The following is a 26,220-nucleotide window of genomic DNA, read 5'->3' on the forward strand; positions in this document are numbered from 1 at the left end:
CCGCAGGCTGCTCCACCTGTTCTCGGGCTGGAATAATCAGCTCCAGACAAACATCGCGCTGAAATAACTCATGGCAGCAGGTAATGCCCAGGCACAGATTCCAAAAATCTCTTAAATAGACCCCCTCCAACTCTCTCCCCTCCCCAGCCCCTAGAGGCCATCAAGGGAAGGTAATGGAGTGGAGAAGACAGATAGAGCCCCAAACTGAGCACGATGCCCAAGCTGGTGGTGCCCTGGGGTGGGAAAGGAAGAGGGGCTGAGTTTTGTGGGGTGTTGGGAGTGGAAGCAGTTGGGGCTGGGGGACCATTCACCTGGCATTCCAGGAAAACACGGGAATGATTGGTCCATGTCAGGGACAAGTGTGAGGAGATCCAACCAGTCGGGATAGTAGAAAAGTGAGAATTTGGGATTCATTTGAATTTGTTAATTAAAGGAATGGTATGCAAATGAGAGCAAGCTACCAGCAAATCTCTCAGCAGCTCAGACAGCTCTGCCAGCAGCCACTGGGGTTGGGCGCCTGGGTGCCCCTACTTCTGTGGACTGGTGTGCAGCCTCCTCTCACCTCCTTGATGAAGTCAGCTGGGCTAATGTTCCCTGGCAGAGGCAGATGAGGCCATCGGGGGAGTGACAGTGCAGGGAAGCAGTGGTGACAGCAGTGGGGAGGGAGTGTCCAGCTGAGGTGGGGGCCCAGTTCCCGTGCAGTCCGTCAGGAGACAGCAGGGCTTGAGAGGGAAAAGCAAGGCTGACTGCTTGTTCTAGGTGCCTTGAGAGAGAAAAGCAAGGCTGGGCAGGCGACTTGCCTGGGTCCAGCCACTTGGCCTGGCTCACAGAGCGTGGGGGCTGTGCTGGCCAGGGAAGGGGGCTGCAGAGCCCCTGGGCCCCCAGAGCTCATCTCTAACTGCCAGATACTGCGTCCTGAAGATGGTTCCTGCAGCTCTGCCTGAGGCCCAGGGTATTGGAGGTCAGGGCCCTCACCTAACATTTAGGGACCCGCAATGTTGAAGCTGGGTGTGCTCACAGAGGTGCCATGGTGGCTCCTGTCCAGCTGAGTGCCTGACTCTGTGGTTCTCACCCTGCTGCATATTAGAAACACTCAAAGAGTTCTTGTTTTTGTTTTATTTTGTATATAAGAAGTAAAAAGAAGAGTGTAATAAACTTCTTTATCAAGCAGCTTCAACAATTAACAACACGGAGCAAATCTTGCTTGATCTTCACCTCTGTCCGCTTCCCCACTTCACTGGATTGTTCTGAAGCAGACCCCAGATATATCATTTGGTTAATAAATACTTTCGTATCTACTCCTCAGTGGAAAATAAGAAAATGACTCCTTAAAAAGATATAATTACAATACTCTTATCACACCTAAAAATTTTATCAAAAACTTCTTAATACCAAATATCCAGCCAATGTTTAAATTTTCTTGATTTTTTTATGTATTAATAATTATATATATATTAAGTTAGTTTGTTTGAATCAGTATGAAAAAAACACTGTGCCCGGGACCTTCTTCCTCAGGGGTTCCAATCTGATTAGCCTTGGATGGGGCCCAAGCATTGTATTTTTTTATTTAAAAAAAAATTATTTATTGCTTTTTAGAGAGAGAAGGGGAGAGACAGACAGACAGAAATATCTATCTATTTCTGCACATGCTGTGACCGGGGATCGAAACGGCAACCTTTGCCTATCAAGACGCTGCTCTAACCAACCGAGCTATACAGCAAGAGCCCAAGCATTATATTATATTTTTTAAAGCTAACCAGCCCTGGCCGGTTGGCTCAGGGGTAGAGCGTCGGCCTGGCGTGCGGGGGACCCGGGTTCGATTCCCGGCCAGGGCACATAGGAGAAGCGCCCATTTGCTTCTCCACCCCCCCCCCTCCTTCCTCTCTGTCTCTCTCTTCCCCTCCCGCAGCCAAGGCTCCATTGGAGCAAAGATGGCCCGGGCGCTGGGGATGGCTTCTTGGCCTCTGCCCCAGGCGCTAGAGTGGCTCTGGTCGCGGCAGAGCGATGCCCCAGAGGGGCAGAGCATCGCCCCCTGGTGGGCAGAGCATCACCCCTGGTGGGCGTGCCCGGCGGATCCAAAAAAAAAAAAAAGCTAACCAGGTGGTTTTAATGTGGAGCCAAGGTTGAGGAATGCTCTACCTTTCCCCCTACCAGCTTCCTGCCAACTCCTCCTCACCCAGGCTGTTAAGTTCCTCCCCTGCCTCTAGCCAGTAGCCCGGGCAGATAGCAGAGCAGCAGGCACTAGCATGCCCACTGGAGGCCTCTCTTCTCCAGGCCCCTCTTTCAGGGTAGGCTCGAACTCTCTGTGGACACGAACATTCCTTTTCCCTACATACTCATCACATACCACGTGTACCTGTTCCTATCTCTTTCTCCCCTGATATGCCTAGTGCCTGTTCTTGCCTTGCAAGCGTAGCAGAATTTTTTTTTTATCCTTTTGTGTGAAAATAGCAAAATTCCTACCTCAGGAAGAAATGAGAACTTCCCTGGGGGCTGTACTCATTTGGCTGCTTGTGTGGCTCTGGGCTGCACTGTAACACGCGAGGAGCCTGCTGGGGCCTTGGCAGCAGATATAAGGGAAACCAGGGATTGAGGAGAACTTGAACTTAGCACATTTCAGGGAATCTGAGAAACCTTTCTCTCCTGAGGGTGTTGGCCCTTGGAGTGTTTTTAGAGAATTATGCCCATGTCCCTAGCTCACAGCCTGGCTTCTCCTGGCTGCTGCTTCTGTTTGCTCCCCTACCCCTCCACTTGGCCTGCCTTTGGATTCCTTTTCTCTCCTGTGTCCCCAACTCCATGCCTTCCTGAATGTTGGTGAAACAGATCTTGTCTAAAATAATGAGCAATCAACCACCCTGATGCTTGGGGCAAGCTGGGCAGGGGCTAGGGGGAAGGGGTAGGGAGCTGAATCATTTAAAAAGCTTAATAAAGATGCAGATGAGCGTGCTGACTAAGAGCCCCAGAGCTGGGCTTATTCATTATTCAAAGTTATATAAATACCACTGGGTCCTTCATATTGGAATCCTGCCCCTTGTTCCTGTTGCTTCTCCCTGCCTGACAGACCCAGCCTGCCTTGCGTGTCCCCTTCTCCCCCACCCCCAGGTGCTTTCATTTGTCCCCTGGCTGAGATCCCCATTTCAGACCCTATCTCCAGGGCAATAAAAATCCTCCATCTCCTCTCCAGCCAGAAGTCTTCCAGAGGCTTGTCAGGAGGTCCCGGCCTTCAGGTAAGCCTAGAGACCCACATAGATAGGCTTCTCATTTTTTAAAGATTTCCAAGGAAAGAATATTATAAAAGTGCTTATATACATGCTTTAATATCTCACAAATCTACTTAGTGGGATATATATCCTGAAGTCTAACCTAAACCCCTCTGACTGCCCTGGAGGCCCACCATTGAAATAAACTATCCAGTCAGCAAACTCTCTTAAATCACTCTTCCGAGAAGTAAAACAAACACAAGCATCAGTCACACTGCAGCCTGCTGTCTCTAGACTAACTCGTCCTTGCTGCCTCCTTGTGCCGTACTGGACAGTGGAACCACCATCCAAGTTACACTCATATTCCTTAGGCTCTTAAACCTGTTCTGGGATGCCAAACTCCAGTTTATCTAGCGCTAACTACACTGTATACCTTCTCTTTTCCACATCATGTTTACTAATTTGTCCCCCACAAATCAGTACCAAGGTCTTAAAACTCACATTACTCTGACTCTCCTCTCTCTGTACCAATCATTCCTTTCTTCCCCATCACCCCCTAATTTTTCAGTTTGGCGATGCCGAGGGATGAAGAATTGGGTCAGAGGAGCAACGGCATCAATTGCCTCTGCTTTCTCTTCTTTTCTGGACTGGCTCTCCTCCCTCCCTAGCCCCAATCTATTTTTAGCCTGCCTCTGTTTTCCCTAGTCTGGTTGGCAACCATGCGGGCCTCTTTCTCTTTGCTGCCCTTATCTCTCCCCTGCAGCCTGTGCGGACCCCAGCTGCCCTTGCAGAAGTCTCACTGCCTGCCTGATTTATTTTCATTTTCTTCCATCTTGAAGATATGTCGGGTCTGCATGAAAGGGCACGTCTGGCCACGTTCAAGCAGAAGGAAAGCAGGGCGATCATGCTTGTGGGTCTGTTTGGACAAATCCTTCGGTGTTAGTAAACCCTCAAGGGATCGCCTGGCCCCTTCTACAATGGCTTGTCCTCTTCTCTATGCCCATAGACTCTTCTCTACATCAGCTCTCCCCCTCTATGATCCCATCCCACCCACAATAAGAAATGCTCAGTTCCACCACTTGGCCATTCTGGACCTGTTTCCTGTGGTTTAGGGGGTGTGCAGCATTCCTAGAGGTCCTTACTTGCCTTTTTGGCTTGCACATTGCCAGTCTCTTCTTCTTCTTTTAATGTTTATTTTATTGATTTCAGAGGGAGAGGGCAGAAGAGAGAGAGACAGGAACACCAATCTGTCTCTGTATATGCCCTGACTGGGGATTAAACCAGCAACCTCTGCACTTTGGGACGATGCTCTAAGCTATCCGGCCAGGGTGCCAGTCTCTTCTTACCAATTCCTGCTTCTCTCCACTCTTCCCTGACCTCACCCCTCCCACACACACTCATCTTACTCTGCATGCCCTTGGCCCTGCCCCCCTCCTTGCACTCTGTTTCTAGGACACACCAGTTTATTTGTAAAGGGCCTTTGCCAGCTCAGGCCGGGCTTGTCAGCATCTCTGACTTGTCCTTTCTCTGCCTCCTCTAGACATTGGTCCCCTCTTTCAGCTGCCACCAGCAAGCTGAATTAGACTGGATATTTTAGAAGGGATACTGCAGCTGGCTGGGGGAGGAGGGTGGCAAAGAGAGAAGCAGAGGCAGAGGGAATTGCGGGCAGCCATGGAATGAGAGGGAGAAATTCCCAGCACCCTTTCTTCCCAAGTTTGCTAGCTTGAGAGCCTGCAGAACCTTCCATTGCTCTCTCTCTGTACTTCATTTCTCCTCTCTCACACCCAATACCTTGCTTTACAACTTACCACGTTCTCTTACGTACATCCAGATATCTGCCAGGCACACTCCCTCTCCTCCCAATCTGCTCAAATGCTCCCTCCTTGATGGGTCCGACCTTGCCCACCACCAAAAAGGACAGTTCCTCCGCCACATTTTCTATCTTTCTCACCCTGTTCTGTTTCTCTTCAGCACACTTGTCACCTTCTAACTTACAATATAATTTACTTATACATATTGTTTACATTCCTTCTCCTCACTGGACTGTAAATGCCACAGAGCAGAGGTTTCCATCTGTGCTGTTCAAGGATATACCCACAGAGCCTAGCACAGTGCCTGACACACAGTGGAAGCTCAATAAATATTTGTGCGTTGGATGAATAAATGAATGATCTTATTTCATCCTCACATAGTCCTGTAGAGTTGGTTGATATTATTCCCATTTTTTTTATTGTGGTAAAAATATATGCAACATAAAACATACCGTTTTAACCATCTTCAAGTGTACAGTTTAGTGGCATTAAGTGCATTCACTTAAACCATGTTTGTGTTTGTGATGCATTAAACCAGTGGTAGTCAACCTGGTCCCTACCGCCCACTAGTGGGCGTTCCAGCTTTCATGGTAGGCGGTAGCGGAGCAACCAAAGTATAAATAAAAAGATAGATTTAACTATCGTAAGTTGTTTTATAAAGATTTATTCTGCCAAACTTAGCGAGAATCCGACATAAAGTACTTGGTAAGTAATTATTATTATATGCTTTAACTTGCTGTAACTCTGCTTTATAAATTTTATAAAGTAAAGTTACTTCCCTACTTTATAAATCACCATTATTGTGGAACCGGTGGGCAGTTAGAAAATTTTACTACTAACAGAGATACAAAAGTGGGCGGTAGGTATGAAAAGGTTGACTACCCCTGCGTTCAACTCTGATGTTGTAAAAGCATCCTCACCATCCATCTCCAGAACTTTTTCTATCTTCCCACACTGAAACTCTGGGTCCATTAAACACTAATTCCGCGTCCTTCCCTCCCCACAGCCCCTGGAAACAACCATTTTACTTTCTGTTTCTATGAATACAGTATGTGTCCTTTTGTGTCTGGCTTACTTCACTTAACATCATGTTTGCGAGGTTCATCCATGTTGTATTTTTCTGCCCATTTCACAGATATGATGATCATTATTATTCCCACTTTGCAGAGGATGACATTCAGGGAACCATCCGAGAGCACCTAAAAAGCACACTTGTCATAGGGTTGATGAAATTGACAGGCGTTTATAATTCCCTGGAGAAATCAGTGCTAATCCATGTGCTTAGGGACTATATGGCGGGTGAAGAGTAATTTCCTCTGTGGTGTATTTCCTTTGGGAATTTTTCTCTTATTCCCATTTCCTACTCTTCCCGGCTCAGTAACTCCTCCGAACATTTTCACTACCATAACCACCCTCTCCCCAGTCCCAGTTTTTCACACACACACACCCCCCCCCCAGAGCACTTTAACTCCTATTTCTTGGATCAAACTGGCCTGGTCTGGAGATCCTCCTGCTTGGGTTTCATCTGAGTGCATTAAGCCTTGCTGGAGTCCCTGTTTACACCCCTCACCCCTCCTCCCACTCTGGGGTAGTTATGAGCCTGTTCCCTTTCAAAACAATTAGTGCAAGGAGACCAGCAGACTTGGTGCTAATGCAGTTTCATTAAGTGGGAGCAATCCTAATGATAATAAAATGGCACATTTAACATTCAAACATTGAACAGGGTTTCTAAGTGAGTGTGTCTCTCTCTTTCTTTCTGGTATAACAGCTCCATCTTCATAAGGACCTGACAATACACCTTAGCAAGAGACTGGGGAACTGAGCATCTTTACCAAACCAGAGAGAGGATGAGAACCAGACAAAGAATCCAGGGGGAAAGGGTTCAGTACATTAAGAGGCTAAAGACCCCCAAGGTAATTGATTCTATGATGCTGATGTAGACAATTAAAGTGTGTAAGAAAAGAGGTCACATGGAAAATAAAGCCCACCACAGACTTTAATGCAATGCCGTTATTTGTTTATTCAACACATTTTTTTTTCCCAACAAACATTTATGGTGCACCCAGGATGAGCCAGATTTAAGGGAGTTTGTGATGGAGGATGGCACTAGTTTTAGGAAAAGAAAATTCAAGAGTGGCAGTCATTTACAAATCATTTTGTTTACCCTCCCCTGGATAAAAAATCCCCTTTAGTCAAATCCATGTCAAATTCCTCAAATGTTCCAGTGAAGAGAGTTTTAACAACAGATTTGGTCTCCTGTACCAGTCCTTCTGCCTCCTCTTTTTACAAACATTCATTTCAAAGGGCCTTGCTACTCTGTGATTATAGAATATCTGATTGATCTTCTAAAAGCAAAAAAAAAAAAGTCCTGGGATTGGGGAGCTGGCTAGGGAAAGAAGGTAAATTCAATCATCTGGAGTTTACAGGGTCTTAAGAGAACCAGAGAAAAGGATGATGTTTCAGTCACTTCGTTCATCTGAGGAGCCTTTCCCAGCAGAGGGCTTTATTCATAACTCTTGTGCACAGAAGGGAGGCTGCTGGCCAGGGGTCAAAGGTGAGCTTTGCCCAGGCCAGGGAAGCGACTAATTCGAAAAGGTGTCAAGTCATAGGATGGTGTTAATTTCATGGCTAATTCAGACAGGATCTTGCCAACAACTGGGGACAGCTTGAATCCATGCCCTAGAGAAAGAAGAGCAGGTGGTCAAGCATCCTCAGAGACAGGGGCTGGGCTCTCTGGAAGTCCCCTACACAGTCCCAGGTAGAATTAATTCTCTCAGTCCCATCTCAAAGCCAGAAGTTGCCTCCCATTGTGAGTAGTCATTATTCTCTAATTGCCCTGCCCAGCCCCTTATACATTCAGTGTCTAGGCCAGTTAAGAGCAGGGAAAACACCATTTTTCTGGGCACTGAGGTAGGTCGACTTTAAGGCACCCCATCTCCCCCTCCTCAGACTCACCGGAGAATCCAGCACCAATGACAATGTTGTCATACTTAGGGTGTCGATCAAGAATGAAGTGCTCATCAGGGGTGTTCTAGAAAGAAACAATCACGACTGTGTCCTTTGAAGATAGAGGGAAGAGGAAGAAGTGCAGGCTCAGAAGGGAGGGGACTAGGCTGGATTTCTTTCCAGAAGGAATGGGAATGCGGCACAGTAATGTTCTCTGTGTGCCAGTGCCCCCTTTGGGTATGTCAGTCTTTCTCATTCGTCCATCTGCCTCTCTTCTTGCACAGAGCTATAACACAGTAGGTGCTCAGTTAATGCGCATAACCGAACTTAGCCAAGTTGCCTCAGGACCTGGTGACATGTCTCTTCTCTTTGTCCCTAAGGCCTGCTCAACTAGAACATCTTGCCAAGAAATCTTTTAGAGCCCTTCTGGGAAACACAGTGAAGGATTGCCAGGCATAAGCCTAGTTTGCTAATGAAAAGGCATATGAATAACCTCTAATGGGCCCTCTACGGCGGAGGTGAACCGACCCACAAAAATGAACTCATTTGTTTCAAGTCACATACTCTGTCAGGAGTCAAGTAGAGTCTAGCCTGAGTGGCGCCTGGTCAATCTGTCTCCTTCCCCTGTTCTCCAGGGCTGCCCACCCCCTTACCGTGTACATGCAGTGCTCCATAATGGCAGGCTTGGGCTCTAGGTCAGGTAAGTGATCTCTGACAAAGCGGCTCAGGAGTTGGACGTCTTGGGTGAATGCCTCGGGGCAGTCCCGCTCCTCAGGATCTGCATTGTTGCCGTGGTGATAGCAGACCTGGCTCCCAATCAGAGCAATGTGAGCTGTGAGGCATTCCCTCATACCCACCCAGCCCAGGGGACAGGCTTGTACACAAAATGCCCCCATCCATCATCCCAGCTTTCCCCAGGCCTGACAGATGCTGCTTGTTGCCACGCAAGGTTGCCTAGTTGTTCATTCCCCACCAACCCTTTGTTTGCAAAGGAAGGACTCCCTTTGCTGGGCTTCAGGACAGCTGGGTAGCTTGCATTGCAAGTAATGAATAGCGAAGTAAACTCCCACTGCTGCCCACCGGGATCTGAGGGAGTTTGCTGAGGGAAGAGCAGGTGCCCAATTCTGTGTATACTCCTACTAGCTTTCTTTCTGCCTTTCCTCACCTTCATCAGCCCAGGGTACTCTCCGGAGGGCATCCCATAGATGTGGTGGGGAGCCAGGCTGAGGCCCAGGCCCAGGAAGCAAGGAAAGGCCTGGGACACACCATAGCTTCCGGGAACCTTCTCTCGCCAGTAACACACATTGATTCTCAGGGTCTTGAAGCAGAAAGAGGAAGCAGGAGATGAAATGGGAAAGCCTTGGAACTCTAAAGAAAACGAGAACAGTTTCTTCTAGGGTCTAATAGCCCTTCAGCTTAAGCCCGGATACTCCACTTAACTCATCTATCCTTTGTTCATCCAATTCTCATGTCATTTGCATGTTACATTATATCACGATGCACAAAAATCTCTGAATCTGTCTTTTCTCCTATTGTGTCCTTTTTTTTTTTTTTCTCTGTCCTTTTTTTTAAATTTTAAAATTTATTTATAAATTTTAAAGAGAGAGAAAGGGAGATACAGACAGACAAAAACATCGATCTGTTCCTGTATGTGCCCTGGCCAGGGATCAAACCCGCAACCTTTGCATATTTGAACGATGCTCTAACCAACTGACCTACCTGGCCACATGCTCCCATTCTTAGTCTTCTCCCATAACTACACCCAGAATTTCTTCTTTTTCTCTAAGAGTTAACAATACCTCATATTTATTGAGTGCTTACAATCAGCCAGACCATCTCCTAAGATCTTTATGTATATCATTAATTTAATTCTTCAACAGCCCTACCCTCCTTTTTATAGGTTATAACACTGAGGTCAGTGAGGTAAACAAATTTGCCCAAAGTTGTCCACTAGCAAGTGACCATCTGACTCCAAGGTTTCTTCTCGTAAGCACCAACACTCCGACTTCCAGCTCTCCTTACCTGGAGAGGCAGCTCAATTCCCAGGGGACGCAGGAGCCAGTTTGTCCAAGGACCTGCTGTGATGACCAAGCTCTTGGCTTTGTAGCTCTTGGAGGTGGTTTTCACCATGATTGGTAGCCCCGGTTTTATTTCCATCACCTTCTCTCCATCACAAACTTTGCCCCCTAGTCGCTGAATTGCATCCTAAAAGGGCAGGATGAGGGAAGGGTAATGGTTATGAATGTGGTTCACCCTGGTGGACGAGTCCCACATTGAGGGCAGAAAAGAGAGTGCAGACTCTAGACCTCCTCTCCCATATCGACAAAGCCTTTCAGGGTATCTCAGACTGCCCTGCCCAAAGGTCAAGACTAAAGCCAGTATGGTAAAAGCTATCGTCCATGGGGGGGATTGGAGCATGGCTGATTGGGACACAGGATGCCTAGATCAGAAGCTGCATTGCCCCTAGTGTTGCACAATATCACCTGGAGGACTCTGAGGGCCTTGGCTGCATAGAGAACTCCACCGGACATGTCTAAGAGCCCCATTTCTCCCCTGGCCAGCCGAATATTGGGGAAACGTTGCTTCAGTTCTTCAGATGAAAGACACTGGTGTTTCACCCCCAGCCTAGACAAAGTAGCCTGGAATGTCTTTAATTCGTGATTCTCCTTCATGCCCAGCAGCAGAAGTCCAGTCTGCCTGTTAAAAAAAAACAAAAAACAAGACACCTAGGTGAAAGTATGCATTAGGGCCCTGAGCCAGTCTCTCTCATTCTTCAGCAAGAGTCCCAGGAGCCCTGGCCGGTTGGCTCAGTGGTAGAGCGTTGGCCTGGCGTGCAGAAGTCCCGGGTTCGATTCCCAGCCAGGGCACACAGGAGAAGCACCCATCTGCTTCTCCACCCCTCCCCCTCTCCTTCCTCTCTGTCTCTCTCTTCCCCTCCTGCAGCCAAGGCTCCATTGGAGCAAAGTTGGCCCGAGCACTGAGGATGGCTCTATGGCCTCTGCCTCAGGCGCTAAAATGGCTCTGGTTGCAACAGAGCAACCCCCAGATGGGCAAAGCATCGCCCCCTGGTGGGCTTGCCGGGTGGATCCCGGTCGGGCGCATGCGGGAGTCTGTCTGACTGCCTCTCTGTTTCCAACTTCAGAAAAATACAAAAAAAAAAGAGTCCCAGGGCCAGTCATCCAGGAGAGTCCAAGCCTTACATTCAAAACACAGGTCAAGTTATCTCAATTCTGTCACAAGAGTCCCAGTATTATTGGGCTGGTTTTCAGCCCATTCCCAAGCCTGCCCTGTTTCTCACTACTTACAGATCTGCCTGCCCTCTACCCTCCCTAAAAGGATCCATCCTGTCCTAGAGGTCAGAGACCCTAAGTTTTCTTTTATTTCCACACCTGGAAGTAATGTTTAATGAGTTTTGTGATTTCTTCCCCTTCCTCTCATCCCCTGAACCCATTCACTATTTTTTAAAAGATTTTAATTATTTATTGGTTTTAAAGAGAGAAGAGAGAGAGAGAGAGAGAGAGAGAGAGAGAGAAGAAAGGAAAGGGGAAGGAAGAACATGTCCCTTGACTGGGCAAGCCCAGGGTCTCAAACTGGCGACCTCAGCATTCCACTGCACCACCACAGGTCAGGCCTATTTGCTATTTTCATCTCTATTCTTTATCCTCTTCCCCACCTCTGCCGTTTGTTTTCCTTGTTATGTAATGTTTTGTCCCTTCCTGAGTGTCTGTCTCTCTGTTCCTTCTTAGAAGTTGACTGTTTAGTGAAAAGGGTTCTAATTTGGGAGCTCTGGCTTTGGGTCCAGTCCTGGCGTCCCCTCCGTGACTCGCACTATCGCCCCCCTCCGTGACTCGCACTATGGCTCCCCTCCGTGACTCGCACTATCGCTCCCCTCCGTGACTCGCACTATCCCTCCCCTCCGTGACTCGCACTATCGCTCCCCTCCAGGCCCCAGGTTCCTCCTCTGTAACAATGTCTGTTAAACTGTTTGTGGTTCCACATCAGGATGGAACTGTCTCCAACCCAAGGACATGTGGAAATGGCATATGGGCCATTTTTTTGAAGTTGTCACAATGCCTGGGCGTTGCCACTCACATTTACTGGGTGGGACCAGGAATACTAAACCTGCAATGCCCATGAAGGTCCCACTCAAATGCCAATAGCATTTTCATGCAGAAACACCAGTAGATTGTCTCTCAGAGCTCCAGGAATTAATTCAGTGATTCCGCCATTTTATTTCTTCCTATATTTCCCTCTATTCTTCTTACTCACGAAGGGAGTAAAAGCTGTTTCTTTTTTATGCTTTTTGTCTCTCTATCACAAGAAACCAGAGAGCCCTTTTTGTGGAAACTGATCTGAACAAAGGAAGGGTCACTTTGGCCCTTGAAACCACTCCTATCATCCCTCTCAGTTTCAGCAGCCGTAGTGATCAGCACCAGCCGGGTACATCCCCCAGGTACTGCGTATAAAGCTCCTAATAGCCTATAATAGAGTCTCATGGATATTACATGCTTCCAAATCCCACATTATCTGGTTGGGGGGATTAAAGAAACGATTGGGAGGGGCTAGGGACACAGCGGCCCCCGGGGCTGGTGTCAGTACACAGAGCCGCGCAGCGTGCCCAATCCATTTGCCATGGCCCCCGCCTACCCAGCATTCACCACTGCTGAGAAAGCAATGTGAACTTCTGCCTCTTCCAAGCGCAGCAGAGGAAGGATGCTAGAGAAATCTCCCCTCGCCAGCAGACCGTCTTTTTTCCATGGTCCCCAAAAAGAACTTCAGATTGGTTCTCAGGTAATGAAAACTTGGCCTAGTAAACTTCTTGGTCAGCAGGATAATTAAGAAGCTGCCCAAGTGTTAAGTTCTTGAGCCCTTTTTACCCAATGGAGTAGCAGTTGGGTAGAATCCTGGGAAAGACCTGGCTTAACCATCACCTCAGTGGTCAGATCCCTGGCCTGAAAACTGAGCGGCATATCCTAACTCTGCCTGCAGTATGTTAGCCTGGGTCTGTCACGTGCTCCGAGATCTCGTTCCTTTCCCTTTCTCCCTCCTCCTTTCCTCCTTTCCTTTCTTCCTTCCTCCTTCTCTCCTTCCTTGAAATAAGGAAGGAATTCTCTTACAGGAATGTACTGTACAGGGAAAATGAACACATGCCAAGACGACGGGCCGATCTGATGAATTATGAAATGCTGAGTAGCGTTCTCGTTCCCAAGCTATCCTGTGGTGGCTGAAGGGGGAGCTCCCCATCCCAAGGAGTAATCAGCGAACTGATTCTGCTGGTGGATGTAATTGTGCCGATTGTAATCATTTTGCTCCAGCTCTCTGCCCCTGTGGCATTTATTTCTTAGCCCAGATATTGATCTAACAATGGGAAATTTTCCATCTGACTTTGTGATGCTGGACCCTCCCCTAGTCCGAAGATGCATTGGGGAAATTCTCATTTTCCGCGGATCACAGCTGAGCTATTTGGCCTGAGGGAAACAGTGCAATGCTGGAGAATGCCTTGGATTGGAGAGAGATTTTTGACCATTATGAGCAAATCGGAAATAAATGTAAAACACTGCCTGGAAATGCAAAGGCCTGTCATTATGGGAGATAGGTGAGAGGCTCCTGTGGGAAATGCTTAGGGAATTGGAAATCAGTCAATCAAAACCGGGATTGGAGAATGGGCCTTTTGCCCCAGTATGAAGATAGATGACTTCCATGGACAGATTGAAAATCATTTAAGTGCTTATTTTCTTAATGGCTTTTCCTAGATCCCAATAAACAGACTGCTCATTCTGCATCAATTTCTCATGCCCGTGCTCTGGGCCTCCCTCTCCCCTTTTCCTGCTCAGACCTAGGCTACAGAATTTGGGGAGGCATCACAGGAAAAAGAAATACCCAGGAAATGACTGGTCAAGGCTGGCCTAAAAAGAAGGCACATTGAAGGGAGGCTGGGTGGTCAGGAAACCCTGGAAAGAGGGAAGCTTACAACTCCCTGAATGTCCTCAGCTGAGTGCAAAGCATTTGGTATGAATTGTGCCTTCCTGCCAACCCTAGCTGGATCCAGCAGTAGGAAGAAATAATCAAAGATTCCTCCCAAGGGTCTTGTTGACTGTATGGCCCCACTAAAGCCACAAACATGACATAGGGCGCTGGTGATTAGGGATTTCCACCAGTTCCTACAGCAGGACAGGAGGTGGGATGGAGGGGGGAGGAACTGGGAGGGGCAGACATCTCTCCCGCATCTGCCATCTCCTATCTGAGGCTCCACTAGCTTTCCCCTCTCTAGGTTAAAAGTGCCAGGCAGCTCGCAGAGTCACCTTGGGGAAGCGATTCAAGTAAGGACTTGGTAATGGTTGCCATCTTTGTTGGTTTTGGAGGCGCGCTTGGCGTTTCATCTTCCGCTCAGTGGGCCAAGGTGGAATTGGTTAACAAAGACTGCTCCGGGGAGGGGATGTGGCTGACAAGCTAGACACTTTGCAGACACAGGAAGCAGCAGCTGCGGAGGGGGCCACCAGGTTCTGCCAGCAGCTGTACTGCCTACGGCTGTGATCTTGTCTGATATTGTCAGCTAAGCAGGGCAGGCTGGGTCAGGAGCTGGATAGTAGCACTCAAAGGGAAAAGGCGGGCAGGAAAGAGAGGGGCCACAGAGCCGGGGTTTGCTGTTGCTATCAGCGTCCTGGCTGTACACATCACAAAAGATTCAGACCTTGTGATCTGACACATGTGTCACAGTCTGTTCTCAGAATATATGCAAATATCCAGAGCTCATCCATGTTTAAGCATGCCACTGTCACAGGAAGCGGCAGAACAGAATAAAAAGAATTGGACAACCATCTTAGCTACCAGCTCCTGAAGGTGTTATTTTTTTTAATCATTGTCAAATAGCATTGGGTAAATACATTCATATCTATCAGTTAGATTACAATATTGTGTTAGTTCTTCCAGAAGAACCTAGGAGAATAAGAACCACAAAGATGATGAATCATTTAGAAAATCAGAATCAAGAACAAAACCTAAAGAGATTGAAATGGGGAGTATCTGTTCTGTGTCCCCATTAAGTAAAAGAACCAAATAAATTAGCATAAAATAGGTTAGCGCTAAGAAAGGACTTGTTAATAATAATATTAATAATATATAACACCAAGCACTCTATAGGACTTCCAAGATTTTTCAAAGCACATTCACTTTACTCTTCCTTTTTCATAATTGAGGCTGTGAGACATCAGAATGGTCTTTTAAGAAAGGCTATGCCTGACCTGTGGTGGCGCAGCAGATCAAGCATCAACCCAGAATGGTGAGGTCGCTGGTTCAAAACCCTGGGCTTGCCTGGACCAGGCACATATGGGAGTTGATGCTTCCTGCTACTCCCCCCCTTCTCTCTCTCTCTGTCTCTCTTCTCTAAAATGAATAAATAAATAAAAATAATTAAGAAAGGCTCTGATGCCTGACTGAGCGGTGGCGCAGTGGATAGAGCGTCAGACTGGGATGCCGAGGACCCAGGTTCGAGACCCCGAGGTTGCCAGTTTGAGTGCGGGCTCATCTGGTTTGAGCAAAGCTCACCAGCTTGGACCCAAGGTTGCTGGCTCAAGCAAGGGGTCACTCGGTCTGCTGAAGGCCCACGGTCAAGGCACATATGAGAAAGCAATCAATGAACAACTGTGTCACAACGAAAAACCGATGATTGATGCTTCTCATCTCTCTCCGTTCCTGTCTGTCTGTCCCTATCTATCCCTCTCTCTGACTCTCTCTGTCTCTGTAAAAAATAAATAAATAAATAAATAAATAAATAGAAGACTATGATGGCCCTGGTCGGTTGGCTCAGTGGTAGAGCATCAGCCCAGCGTGTGGAAGTCCCAGGTTCGATTCTTGGTCAGGGCACATAGGAGAAGGGCCCATCTGCTTCTCCACCCCTCCCGCCATATTTCTCTCTCTCTCTTTCTCTCTTTTTCTCTTTCTCCTCTTTCTGCAGCCATGGTTCAAATTGTTTGAACAAAGTTGGCCCCGGGTGCTGAGAATGGCTCTGTGGTCTCATCTCAGGTGCTAAAATAGCTTGTTGCAGAGCAATGGAGTAGTGGCCTCGGATGGATAGAGCATCGTCCTGTAAGGAGCTTGCTGGGTGAATCCCACCCAGGGCGCATGCAGGAGTCTGTCTCTGCCTCCCTGCCTCTCACTTAAAAAAAAAAGGGGGGGGGCCTATGATATGTTCCTATCTTTAAATGTACATTAGCAGTCTTCCAATCTGGGATGATTTAGCAAAGAACTTGTTTGGAGACGGGGTAGACAAAGATAGCAGTTTGTGGTATTTTCCAAACCAGGGGGCTAGCAAACTACAACCCAAGGACCAAATCAGATCTGACACTTATTCTTGTCTGTTGCACAAGCCAAGATGGATTTTATATTTTTTTAATGGTTGATAAAAAGCAAAAAAAGAATATCTCATGACATAAAAATAATTTGAAATTTCTGTGTTCATAAATAAAGTTTACATATTATATTATCTGTGGCTTATTTGTTTATATATTATCTGTGGCTGCTCTCACATTGCAGTGATAAGAGTTGAATAATTGGCGTAAGTGAATAGTTGCAACAGAGACCAGATGGCCTGCAAAACCTAAAATACTTACTATGTTTGGCCATTTACAGACAAAGCTGGCCAAGCCCTGCTCTAGACTGTAAGAATTATGTGATTTGTACTAATGGGTTAAGGCCCTGACTACTCAGTACCAACCCTCTAGTGAGGTTTGGGGAGAATTAAACAAGTTAACATGTATCAAGTATTTTTAGAACAGCCTTACATTCTTTTTTTCTTTTTTCTTTTTACAGAGACAGAGAGTCAGAGAGAGGAATAGATAGGGACAGACAGGAACAGAGAGAGATGAGAAGCATCAATAATTAGTTTTTCGTTGCGACACCTTAGTTGTTCATTGATTGCTTTCTCATATGTGCCTTGACTGTGGGCCTTCAGCAGACCGAGTAAGCCCTTGCTCGAGCCAGTGACCTAGGGTCCAAGCTGGTGAGCTTTTGCTCAAACCAGATGAGCCCGCGCTCTAGCTGGCAACCTTGGGGTCTCGAACCTGGGTCTTCACCACCCCAGTCCGACGCTCTATCCACTGCACCATCACCTGGTCAGGCCAGCCTGACATTCTTACTGTACGCACTAAATATATGATGATGATGATGATGATGATGATGATGATGATTTGTAAGCCCTTTACATACTTATTCTCACAACAGCCCCATGAAATAGATATTATTACTCCTACTTTAGAGATGAGAAAACTGAGCCTCAATGACATTAAACAACTTGCTCCAAACCACACAGCTACATGTTAAAGCTGACATCTAAAGCCAGGCCTGCCTGGTTCCAATGTCCGGTCCTCCTGCCCAAGAAGAAGATTATGAGAACACAAGACCGTCCTACCCAGGGTGCCTTTCCCGCTCTCCCTCTCCAGCAGTCTTTCGCCTTGATGTTCCTGGTTGCTGCATCCCATCTGTCGCCTCCTGCCCTTCTTCCTCCCTTGCTCAGTTAAGATAGGGTATGGCTGATCCAGAACAGCTGGAAGGAACTGCCATTTATTGAAAGGTGCTGGGCGCTGTGCCAACTATTTTGTAAGAGTCTTGTTTAGTTTTATCATAAAACCCTGTGAGAAAAAAAAAGAGAGACACAGAGAGGTATAGAAACTTTTCCAAGGTCACATAGCTGGTAAGAGATAGAATACCAAGGAAAATTCAAGCCTGTCTGACTCCAGAATCATCTTCTGTATAAAAGATTTCTTCTAACAACTATTTTAGTCACCTCCTTGTCTACGAGGAAGAAGTGTGCCCTCCTATGCCTCAGCGGTTCTTTTAGCACAGGATACTCAGCCGTATTCACAGATGGCTGACAGAGGGGGTCCTTCTGCCAGGTCGCCCCTCAGCAAGACATGCTTCTTTATCTGGGTGCTGGGTGCATTAGCTGCCTCTGGAATAAATCTGTAATTAGCTGTCCTAGCTGTATTTGCATAATGGATTTCACTTTGTTCTTAAGTTAATGGTGTTTTTGCAACAGAACAGTAACCTCTTGGTTCTCGGCCATTAAAATAACTGCCACCCTGTAGGGTAGAGCTAGAGTTTTGTAGGAAGTTCAGTTAAGAGCCACAGAGAAAGAGGGAGAGGAGGTGGAGTGGGTGATCAAAGTTTCCTTTGCATCACAGGTTGTCTGCTTTCTTCCCCATGAGTGTTTGAAAGGTCAATAAGGAGGGGGCCTTAAGAGTTAGAGAGAGTCTGGCCTATGGTGGCGCAGTGGATAAAGCATTGACCTGGAATGCTGAGGTTGCTGGTTCAAAACCCTTGGCTTGACTGGTCAAGGCACATATGAGAGGCAAGCAAAGAACAACTAAGGTGAAGCAACTATGAGTTGATACTTCTTGCTTCCCCACTCTGTAAAGTCAATAAATAAAATCTTTAAGAAAATAAAAAGAATTAGAGAAAGCCATGGGGCAAGAAGGGAAAGAGCTGTAGGCTCACCCCCTGGCAAACAGTGGGGTCTGAGGAGCGACCCTGATTTGTTCCCAGGGGAGGAGATATTCAGCAAGAATGAAATGGACTATAGGGTTCGCTCTGGAAGTTGGGAGATGCACCAGCATGAAAACTTATGATACTAGCAAGAATATAAAGAACCATGACAGTGGCCTCCTTTTCTGTAACAATCGCTACCCTAAAAGAATCTCTGAGGGCCTCACAGAGATATAAATACAACCTCTGCTAGCCTTGGACACATGGCCTGAACCCAGTACTGGAACTCAGGGCCTGGCAGGAGCCAGCTGGACGGCAGGGTGATCATGACAGTGAGCAGAAGGCTTCCATGTGCCCAGCACTTCCCTAGCCCTGTGTCCTCACACTATTTCGAGTGTTCATGGCACTGCTCTTTCACATACTAGAAGCACCTCCGAGTGCCAGGCCCCATGATCCAAAGAATTCCTCCCCGTGCCACAACCTGTGTAATTGGGTTCCAGCTTCGTGCTCCAGCTGGGCCCACATCTGATAACACTCATCCATCATCTGGGTGTAAAAGTCTTCAGGGTATGCCCTTCGGATTATCCGGCTCTGCCCATGGGAGCTTCCTCGGGAGTGTGGGAGGAAGAACTGGAAGTGGAGAACAAGAGAGACAACTGCAGCTGTTACCCTTGTACTGCCTGCCCCCTCTGGGAGCCAGCTCATCAAGTCATCCAGGAGCACTTATTCTTCATAAATTTCCATACGGTCTCCCTCTATGACCAAGTTCCTGATGTGCCTATCAGAACAGAAGTTCTTCAGTAGCACTAATTCAGCTTCCTTTTTTTGCTAACATCATTCACATCCTAAAGTCCCTTTGTTAGTTTGTCTTCATTCATCCTACGGCTACCCCATCCCACTTAGTCTAATAGAGAAGCAAAATTAGAAAGTACCTTTGAGATCATTCTAATCTAGCCCCTCGTTTTATGGACAAGAAAACTGATGCTCACTGTTTCCTTATGGCTTCAGGTCACTCAGGACAAGAAAACCACTTGGGATTTAGCAAAAGATGGAGAGTTGCCGGCAAAGTTGAACCGCGAGTCCCTCAGGCTTTGAGAAAACTGATAGAGAAATGAAAAAGGTTTCTAACCAATCTAGCTCATTACCAAAAAGAATAAATCAAAGCCTGGTGGACATGATCTGGAAAGGACCCACATGTACAGATGGCACTGAATGAGGTCACCTTTTCTCTAAGGAAAAATAAGACCCATGTCTATTTCCTGTGTATCAAACAAGGCGGCTGCTATTATCTAGAGGTGGCAGAAAAAACAGAAACCTCTACTGGGTTCCAGGATGAGAGGCCAGGAATATAAGGGCAGAGTCCTACCTTGGCGGCTGACAAATCAACCTTTGCCTCCTGGCAAAATTACCTTTATTTAATGTTACTCAAAGCAAAGTTGATTATTTTTCTGAGCTGGATCAACTATTTTGGCACAGAAGAGAGTGGGTGGCAGGAAGGAAGAGAGCAGGGCCTGGGACACTTCTGGAACAAGGGCAGGAACTGGAGGGCAATAAAAGGAGGTAATGCATCTAGAAAACCAACGTGGGTCTTAGGGAAGGCGGAACGTTCTTTGCCATGTTCTGAAACACACCAGGCTGCTAAACTACAAATGGACAGAATTTGTGTCTCCTTAGCGTGGCTAGCTCTGGAAACCTCTCTCTAGGGGAGGACAGGGACAGTACCTAAGGTCAGGAGTGCAGAGAGGACACAGTACCTGCTCCAGCAGGAGAACCCTCTTCCCGTGCTTGGCCAGGTGGTAGGCAGTGAAGCAGCCCTGGATGCCTGCCCCGATCACAATGACATCACAGAGATCTTTCTGAGTAGCCATGATGCCCATTTAGTGCTATACAAAACCCACACACCAAGGAGAAGGCAAGCAAAGCAGGGCTCTGGACTGAAGGAGGAGGAGTAGAGCAAAGTCCAGCTTGGCCAGCATTCCCACAATCCCCTAGGGCTGTGTCCTTCTCCCTCCCCCCAAAGGGCTCAGCCCCCCTCCACCCCCGCAGAACAGAGCTCAGTAGTCTAATTTGTGAGGTTTAGCCCAGCTCAGCTGCCAGCCTCACCCTTGCATCCCTCTAGTTTTCTATTCTTGGCTCAATTATTGTCATGCAAATGGGCTCCTTCCTATGCCACCTTCCTGTCTCATTATGATCTTTGTCTCTGAGACCTCAGCCCTGGAATTTCAATGCCTCCTAGACCAAGCTGGGCACCAGGAATGCTGCCTCCCCCTGCTGGCTTTCCTCTCTTCAGCCTGATTTCTGTTGGAGATTCTAAGGGACGGAGCTAAGAACTGGCTTGGCACTATGCCCAGGGTAAGTCCACCCCCTGGTGGAGGCCAGAGTGGAGACACAGGGGCCAATCGAGAGGGCAGTCTTATAATTATGAAATTATCCTCAGCATGTTTTACTTCCATTTTTTAAAAAAGAGAAGAAGAAATGACCCTGAACAAACAGAAAGGACAGAAGGAGAGGAGGAGCCTTCTCATGAGGCACAGACAGGGGACCAGGCACCAGCCTAGGACATGGAGGGGCTCATGTAGCACTCCCTCTGGGCCAGGCAGTGTGCCAAATAAGGACTTGCGCAGGTATTTAGGACAAAACCAGGATTGGTAGGGCCTGGTTCATATATGATTTGGGGTCCTCTTTAAGAAAAGGAAAAGAAAAATAATAAATACAAAATTAGGTACTAGGACTTGGAAGAGAGTATGCAATTAAGGAGCCCTGTGGTTGAAGTTTCATTAACTTCACGGTAAAACTGCCTCTGCATGCATGGTCTCATTTAATCTATACAGCCCTAGGCGTAGGTATTTTTATCCCCAATTTTGGCAGGTTAAAGATGGCCCCAAGTTCTTTGTCACTCCTCCTATCATAGGCTCTGTGACTGCTTGACCAATAGAATATGGCAGAAGTGACACGGAACATTTTCTGGCCCAAGCCTGAAGAGACTGAGAGCTTCCTCTTCTTGTCTTGACGCACTCACTGCTGGAGCCCTGAGCTTCCATGTTAGAAGTCTAACCACCTTGTGGGAGAGACCATGTGTGGAGGCCCTGAGACTGCCCGGAGAGCCAGATAGGAGGGTGAAGCCTCCCTGGACACCAGCCCAGCTAGCCACCAGCTAAATACCACTGAGTGACCCAATTTATGCCACATGGAGCAAGAGAATCACCCAGCCAAGCCCCACCTGAATTCCTGACCTACAAAATCATAAGACAGAATAACTACGGCTGTTGTTTTTAGCCACTAAGTTTTCTTTTTTTTATTTTTATTCATTTTAGAGAGGAGAGGGAGAGAGAGAGAGGAAGACAGAGAGAGAGAAGGGGGGAGGAGCTGGAAGCATCAACTCCCATTTGTGCCCTGACCAGGCAAGCCCAGGGTTTCGAACCGGCGACCTCAGCATTTCCAGGTCGACGCTTTATCCACTGCGCCACCACAGGTCAGGCTTTAGCCACTAAGTTTTGAGGTAATTTTTTATGAAGCCATACCAAAATATCACTTTACAACCAAAGACATCAAGGCTTGCAGAGGTTATAACTCACCCAACGCCACACACCTACTAAACATAGGCACTGAGATGTGAACCCACGTTTGTCTGCTCCAGAGCCTGTCCCTTAACCACTGTGCTATACTGGGGAATAGTCAGAACTTGTGATGATGATTCTAATTTGAATAATTTGGAGTTTCTTTCATGGCCATTCTGGGAGTGGAAGAAAATAATGGACCGGGAAATCCATGAGACCACAAGGAGCGCCCAGCCTCAGTTCAGTGGCCCGCCACCAGCAAAGTCACCCCAGAGTGACCTTGGCAATGAGCTGTCTTCTCAGCCTAGTCCTTCCTTCTTCTAGGAATGTAGGAGCCCAGACAGGAGGTGCCATACAACTGGGTTCCCTTTCTCTTCTGAAAAACAATTACTCTGGACTCCATAAGTCATATTGGCCCCCACCTCACCCCAATCCACATGGGACAAGAGACCATCCACCTTACAATTGGACAGCTCCCGTAGGGCAAAAAAAGGGCAAACATAACCAAGAAAAATGTACTATATAAGTACATCAAGGCTTAATTTAAATATATAAGGTCAGCCCCCCAGATTTCTCTTGATAGGATGTCAGAGGAAATAAACAGTTTAACACAAAGTAAATCCCACATGGAAGTGTGTCCAGTCTCACTAGCAATGAAAAATGGGAATTAAATAACTTTCAAGACATGATTATATGCCTATTAAATGAGCAAAAGTAAATAAACATGATAAGATCTGATGTTGTCAGTGCTGTGGGGACAGAGAGAGAGTAAGGTGACAACTCAGATTGTCCGGGCCTTCTGGATAGTGCAGGGGCTGTGTACAAGAACAGTAAAATCGTTTAAACCTTCTGACCTAGAAAGTTAACTTGAGGAACTACAGTGTGTCCATAAAGTCACGGTGCACTTTTGACTGGTCACAGAAAAGCAACAAAAGACGATAGAAATGTGAAATCTCCTAAAAGGAAAACTCTCCCAGTTTCATACCTATTCAGTGCAGTTCGATGTGGGCTCATGCACAGATTTTTTAGGGCTCCTTAGGTAGCTATCCCATATAGCCTCTACAGACTCGTCACTGACTGATGGCCTACCAGAACGGGGTTTCTCCACCAAACTGCCAGTTTCCTTCAACTGCTTATCCCACCGAGTAATGTTATTCCTATGTAGTGGCGCTTCGTTATAAATGCGCCGATATTCATGTTGCACTTTGGTCACGGATTCGAATTTAGCGAGCCACAGAACTCCTCTGTACCTTCCACATCTCGACTGGCATGGCCATGGGCTGCTCCACTGTATACACGCTGTTACATCATCATCTGTGCATGCGCACATGCTACCACATCATCCTACAGAAACTGGGAGGGTTTTCCTTTTATTTGGTGCAGATTTCACATTTCTATCATCTTTTGTTGCTTTCCTGTGACCGGTCAAAAGGGCACCATGAATTTACGGACACACTGTATATCTCAAGGCAATATCCAAGTGGAGAAAAAGGCATTTGTATGAAGATATTCTTATTGATTGGCTGATTGATTGATTTTAGAAAATTAAATTTGGCCCTGACTGGTTGGCTCAGTGGTAGAACATCGGCCCAGCATGAGGATGTCCCGGGTTTGATTCTCAGTCAAGGCACACAGGAGAAGTGACCATATGCTTCTCCACCTCTACCTCTCCCCCTTCTCTCTCTCTAACTCTCTCTTCACCTCCCATAGTCATGGCTTAGTTGGAGCAAGTTGGCCATGGATGCTGAGAATGGCTCCGGTAGCCTCACCTCAGGCGCTAAAATAGCTCAGTTGCTGAGCAGTGGAGCAATGGCCACAGATGGTAGAGCATCACTCCATAGCGGGCTTGCCAGGTGCATCCCAGTCGGGGCGTATGTGTCTCTCTGCCTCCCCACTTCTCACTTACAGAAAAAGAAATTGAATTTAGCAGGGTGACATTGATCAGTAAGAATACATGTATGAAGATGTTCTTAGCTGTGCTCTTATAGTGTAGAAAATTGGAAACAGCTGGGCCAAAGGGACTAGCTGAACAAACTCTGGCATGTTGACACAATGGAATACTACATAGTGATTCAAAATGACAAGGTGAGGACTGTAGGCTCCACAGAAAGGTGTATATAAAATCACACTGAGGAAGAGAAACAGAATACAAATAGACACACGGATCACAACCACGAGTTATGTGTGTGTTATCAAAGATCTAAAGAGAATTTGGCGAGGTAATTGAGCTTAATGCTCATTAGTTTCTGTATTCTATAAAAATTGTGCTTCCATTAATAATTGGCAAAAGACAGAGAAATCCCCTGGGGATGCAGATGCTTTAGATCTCCCTGGTCACTGGTTCCAGGGCCCGGCCAGTTCTTTCTTTGTTCTAATCTCAGCTCTTCCAGCTGCCCCCGATATATCTTATTGTTTGTCCTCCAGGGAAGCTACGAAGCCGCTGGCATCCCCCCTCTCCTTGGTTTAATATAATATCACTTCAGAGATAAAATGACAATTCCATTTCTCCATCCCTACTTCACAAGCCTGCCCTGGATTCCTGGACTCAAGCATTATGCTGCTTGTTAAGAATTTCAAACGGCTCCTCCGAAAGCGTCTTCTGGCCATGGCCCAACCTTGAAATGAAAAGCAAATTAACTTCTGAAGGTTTCCCCTCTCTCTCTCTCTCTGGGTTGCCTGTCCTTGTGGCTGTCCTGACAGGGGCAGGGAGAGGGAAACAATCCCCTCAAATTCCATTTTAATACCCATTCTGGATTGGAAGACTATGACAGGGAGAGCCATCACTGTGCTGCTGTGTGTCAGCAATTGCAGCTCATGTCCGAGGATGTGAGGCTGAACTGCTCGTCTGATGGCTTGCTTGACACTTCACAGATGGGGGTGGGAGGGCCGGGCCAGAAAAGCAACAAGCTGTACAGCTCAGAAATAATGAGGGGACCCAACTCAAGAGAGAGGGAAAGAAATAAGAGACCTAGGTGTTGGTTGAATGGTGAGGGAAAGAGGTTTTTGTTGTTTTTCCTCTGCTCCTCTTTGCCAAGAAGCAGAAGCCTGGGGCTAGAAGGCAAGCAGGCTAGAGGAGGTGGCCACTCCAGACCCATCCTGCCAGCTGCCGGGGGCGTTGGGGTCCCTGAAGGTGCAGGTGAGAAAATAAAAAGGGTCAGAGCGGGATCTATATGTGGTCTCCATGCACGTTGGGGACCCATTGAACGTCTCAGGCTTCATCCCCTCTCCTCCATCCCTGTCTTTGCCCCAGGCCATCCATTCACTTTGCTCACCGAGATTCTTGCATTAACCTCATAACCAGTCTCCGCCCCATCCTTGCTCCTCTTAATCTATCCTTCCACATTCCTGCCAGAATCCTCTCTCTAAACGATAAATCTGAACAGGTCACTGCCCTGCTGAAAATTCTTTAACAGCTGCCCATTTCCTCTGAGGATAAAATCGCAGCTCCTTAATTTGGCACAGAAGGCAGTTTGCATTCTGGCCTCTGCCTGCTCCTGCAGGCTACTGAGGATCCCGTCTCACTGTGGTCTTCAGGCCCGCTACTCTGAGCTAAGAGAGGTTCCAGCATTTGCTACGATGTGACCAAATTCCCCACCATCCCTAAACCCACTCGCATGGCCTCTCCCCTACAGTCCCTTCCCACTCTGTCTAGTCTCAGTGATAACAATGAGCCTGGTGAATTGTAATTACTTGCATGTCTCCTTCCCCCTAAGCTCCTTAAAGGGAAGGGGGTCTTCTTTCGATTGTCTTTTTTCATAGATAATGTGTTCCACAAACATGTGAAACAACAAAAAGGAAAAAAGAGCCTGGCCTGTGGTGGTGCAGTGGATAAAGCATCAACCTAGAACACTAAGGTCTCCAGTTCAAAACCCTGGGCTTGCCTGGTCAAGGCACATATGGGAATTGATGCTTCCTGCTCCTTCCCCCTTCCCTCTCTCTCTAAAATGAATAAATAGAACTTTTTTTTTAAAAGGTAAAAAAGAGAACACTGTGAAACAAAGTCTCCTTCCCACTCTGTCCTCAGCCACTTCATTCACCTCATCACATGCAATACTTGACTACATTCTTTTGTACCCTTCTGAGGTGTTCTATGGATATACAAATATGTGGTATATTCTTTCTTGAATCTCAGAAGGAGCGTAGGAAAGGAAACAAGATGCTGTTTCCTTTCCTATGTCTTGGCTTCTACATGAGTCATATGGAGCTGACAGTTTCTTCCTGATGGCT

The 26,220-nt window shown here is 47.1% G+C and overlaps 1 protein-coding gene across 3 annotated transcripts; it reads right to left on the reverse strand.

The window, feature by feature from the left end:
- Positions 1–7,022: 7,022 nt before the first annotated feature.
- On the reverse strand, positions 7,023–20,389 carry PIPOX (pipecolic acid and sarcosine oxidase). Of its 3 annotated transcripts, none has more exons than XM_066363647.1 (8): positions 20,191–20,389; positions 18,918–19,066; positions 10,441–10,654; positions 9,980–10,162; positions 9,123–9,275; positions 8,611–8,763; positions 7,967–8,042; positions 7,023–7,690 (listed from the first exon to the last, which is right to left on the reverse strand). In XM_066363647.1, the coding sequence occupies exons 1-8, from the start codon at positions 20,311–20,313 to the stop codon at positions 7,560–7,562; spliced, it is 1,182 nt and encodes a 393-aa protein (XP_066219744.1). In that variant the 5' UTR covers positions 20,314–20,389; the 3' UTR covers positions 7,023–7,559. The 3 variants fall into 3 exon arrangements, with proteins under 3 accessions (XP_066219744.1, XP_066219745.1, XP_066219747.1); XM_066363648.1 differs by lacking the exon at positions 20,191–20,389 and adding an exon at positions 19,426–19,545; XM_066363650.1 differs by lacking the exons at positions 18,918–19,066; positions 20,191–20,389 and adding an exon at positions 17,364–17,489.
- Positions 20,390–26,220: the final 5,831 nt, after the last annotated feature.

This window comes from Saccopteryx leptura, chromosome 2, assembly GCF_036850995.1.
Source record: "Saccopteryx leptura isolate mSacLep1 chromosome 2, mSacLep1_pri_phased_curated, whole genome shotgun sequence".
Lineage (NCBI taxonomy): Eukaryota > Metazoa > Chordata > Mammalia > Chiroptera > Emballonuridae > Saccopteryx > Saccopteryx leptura.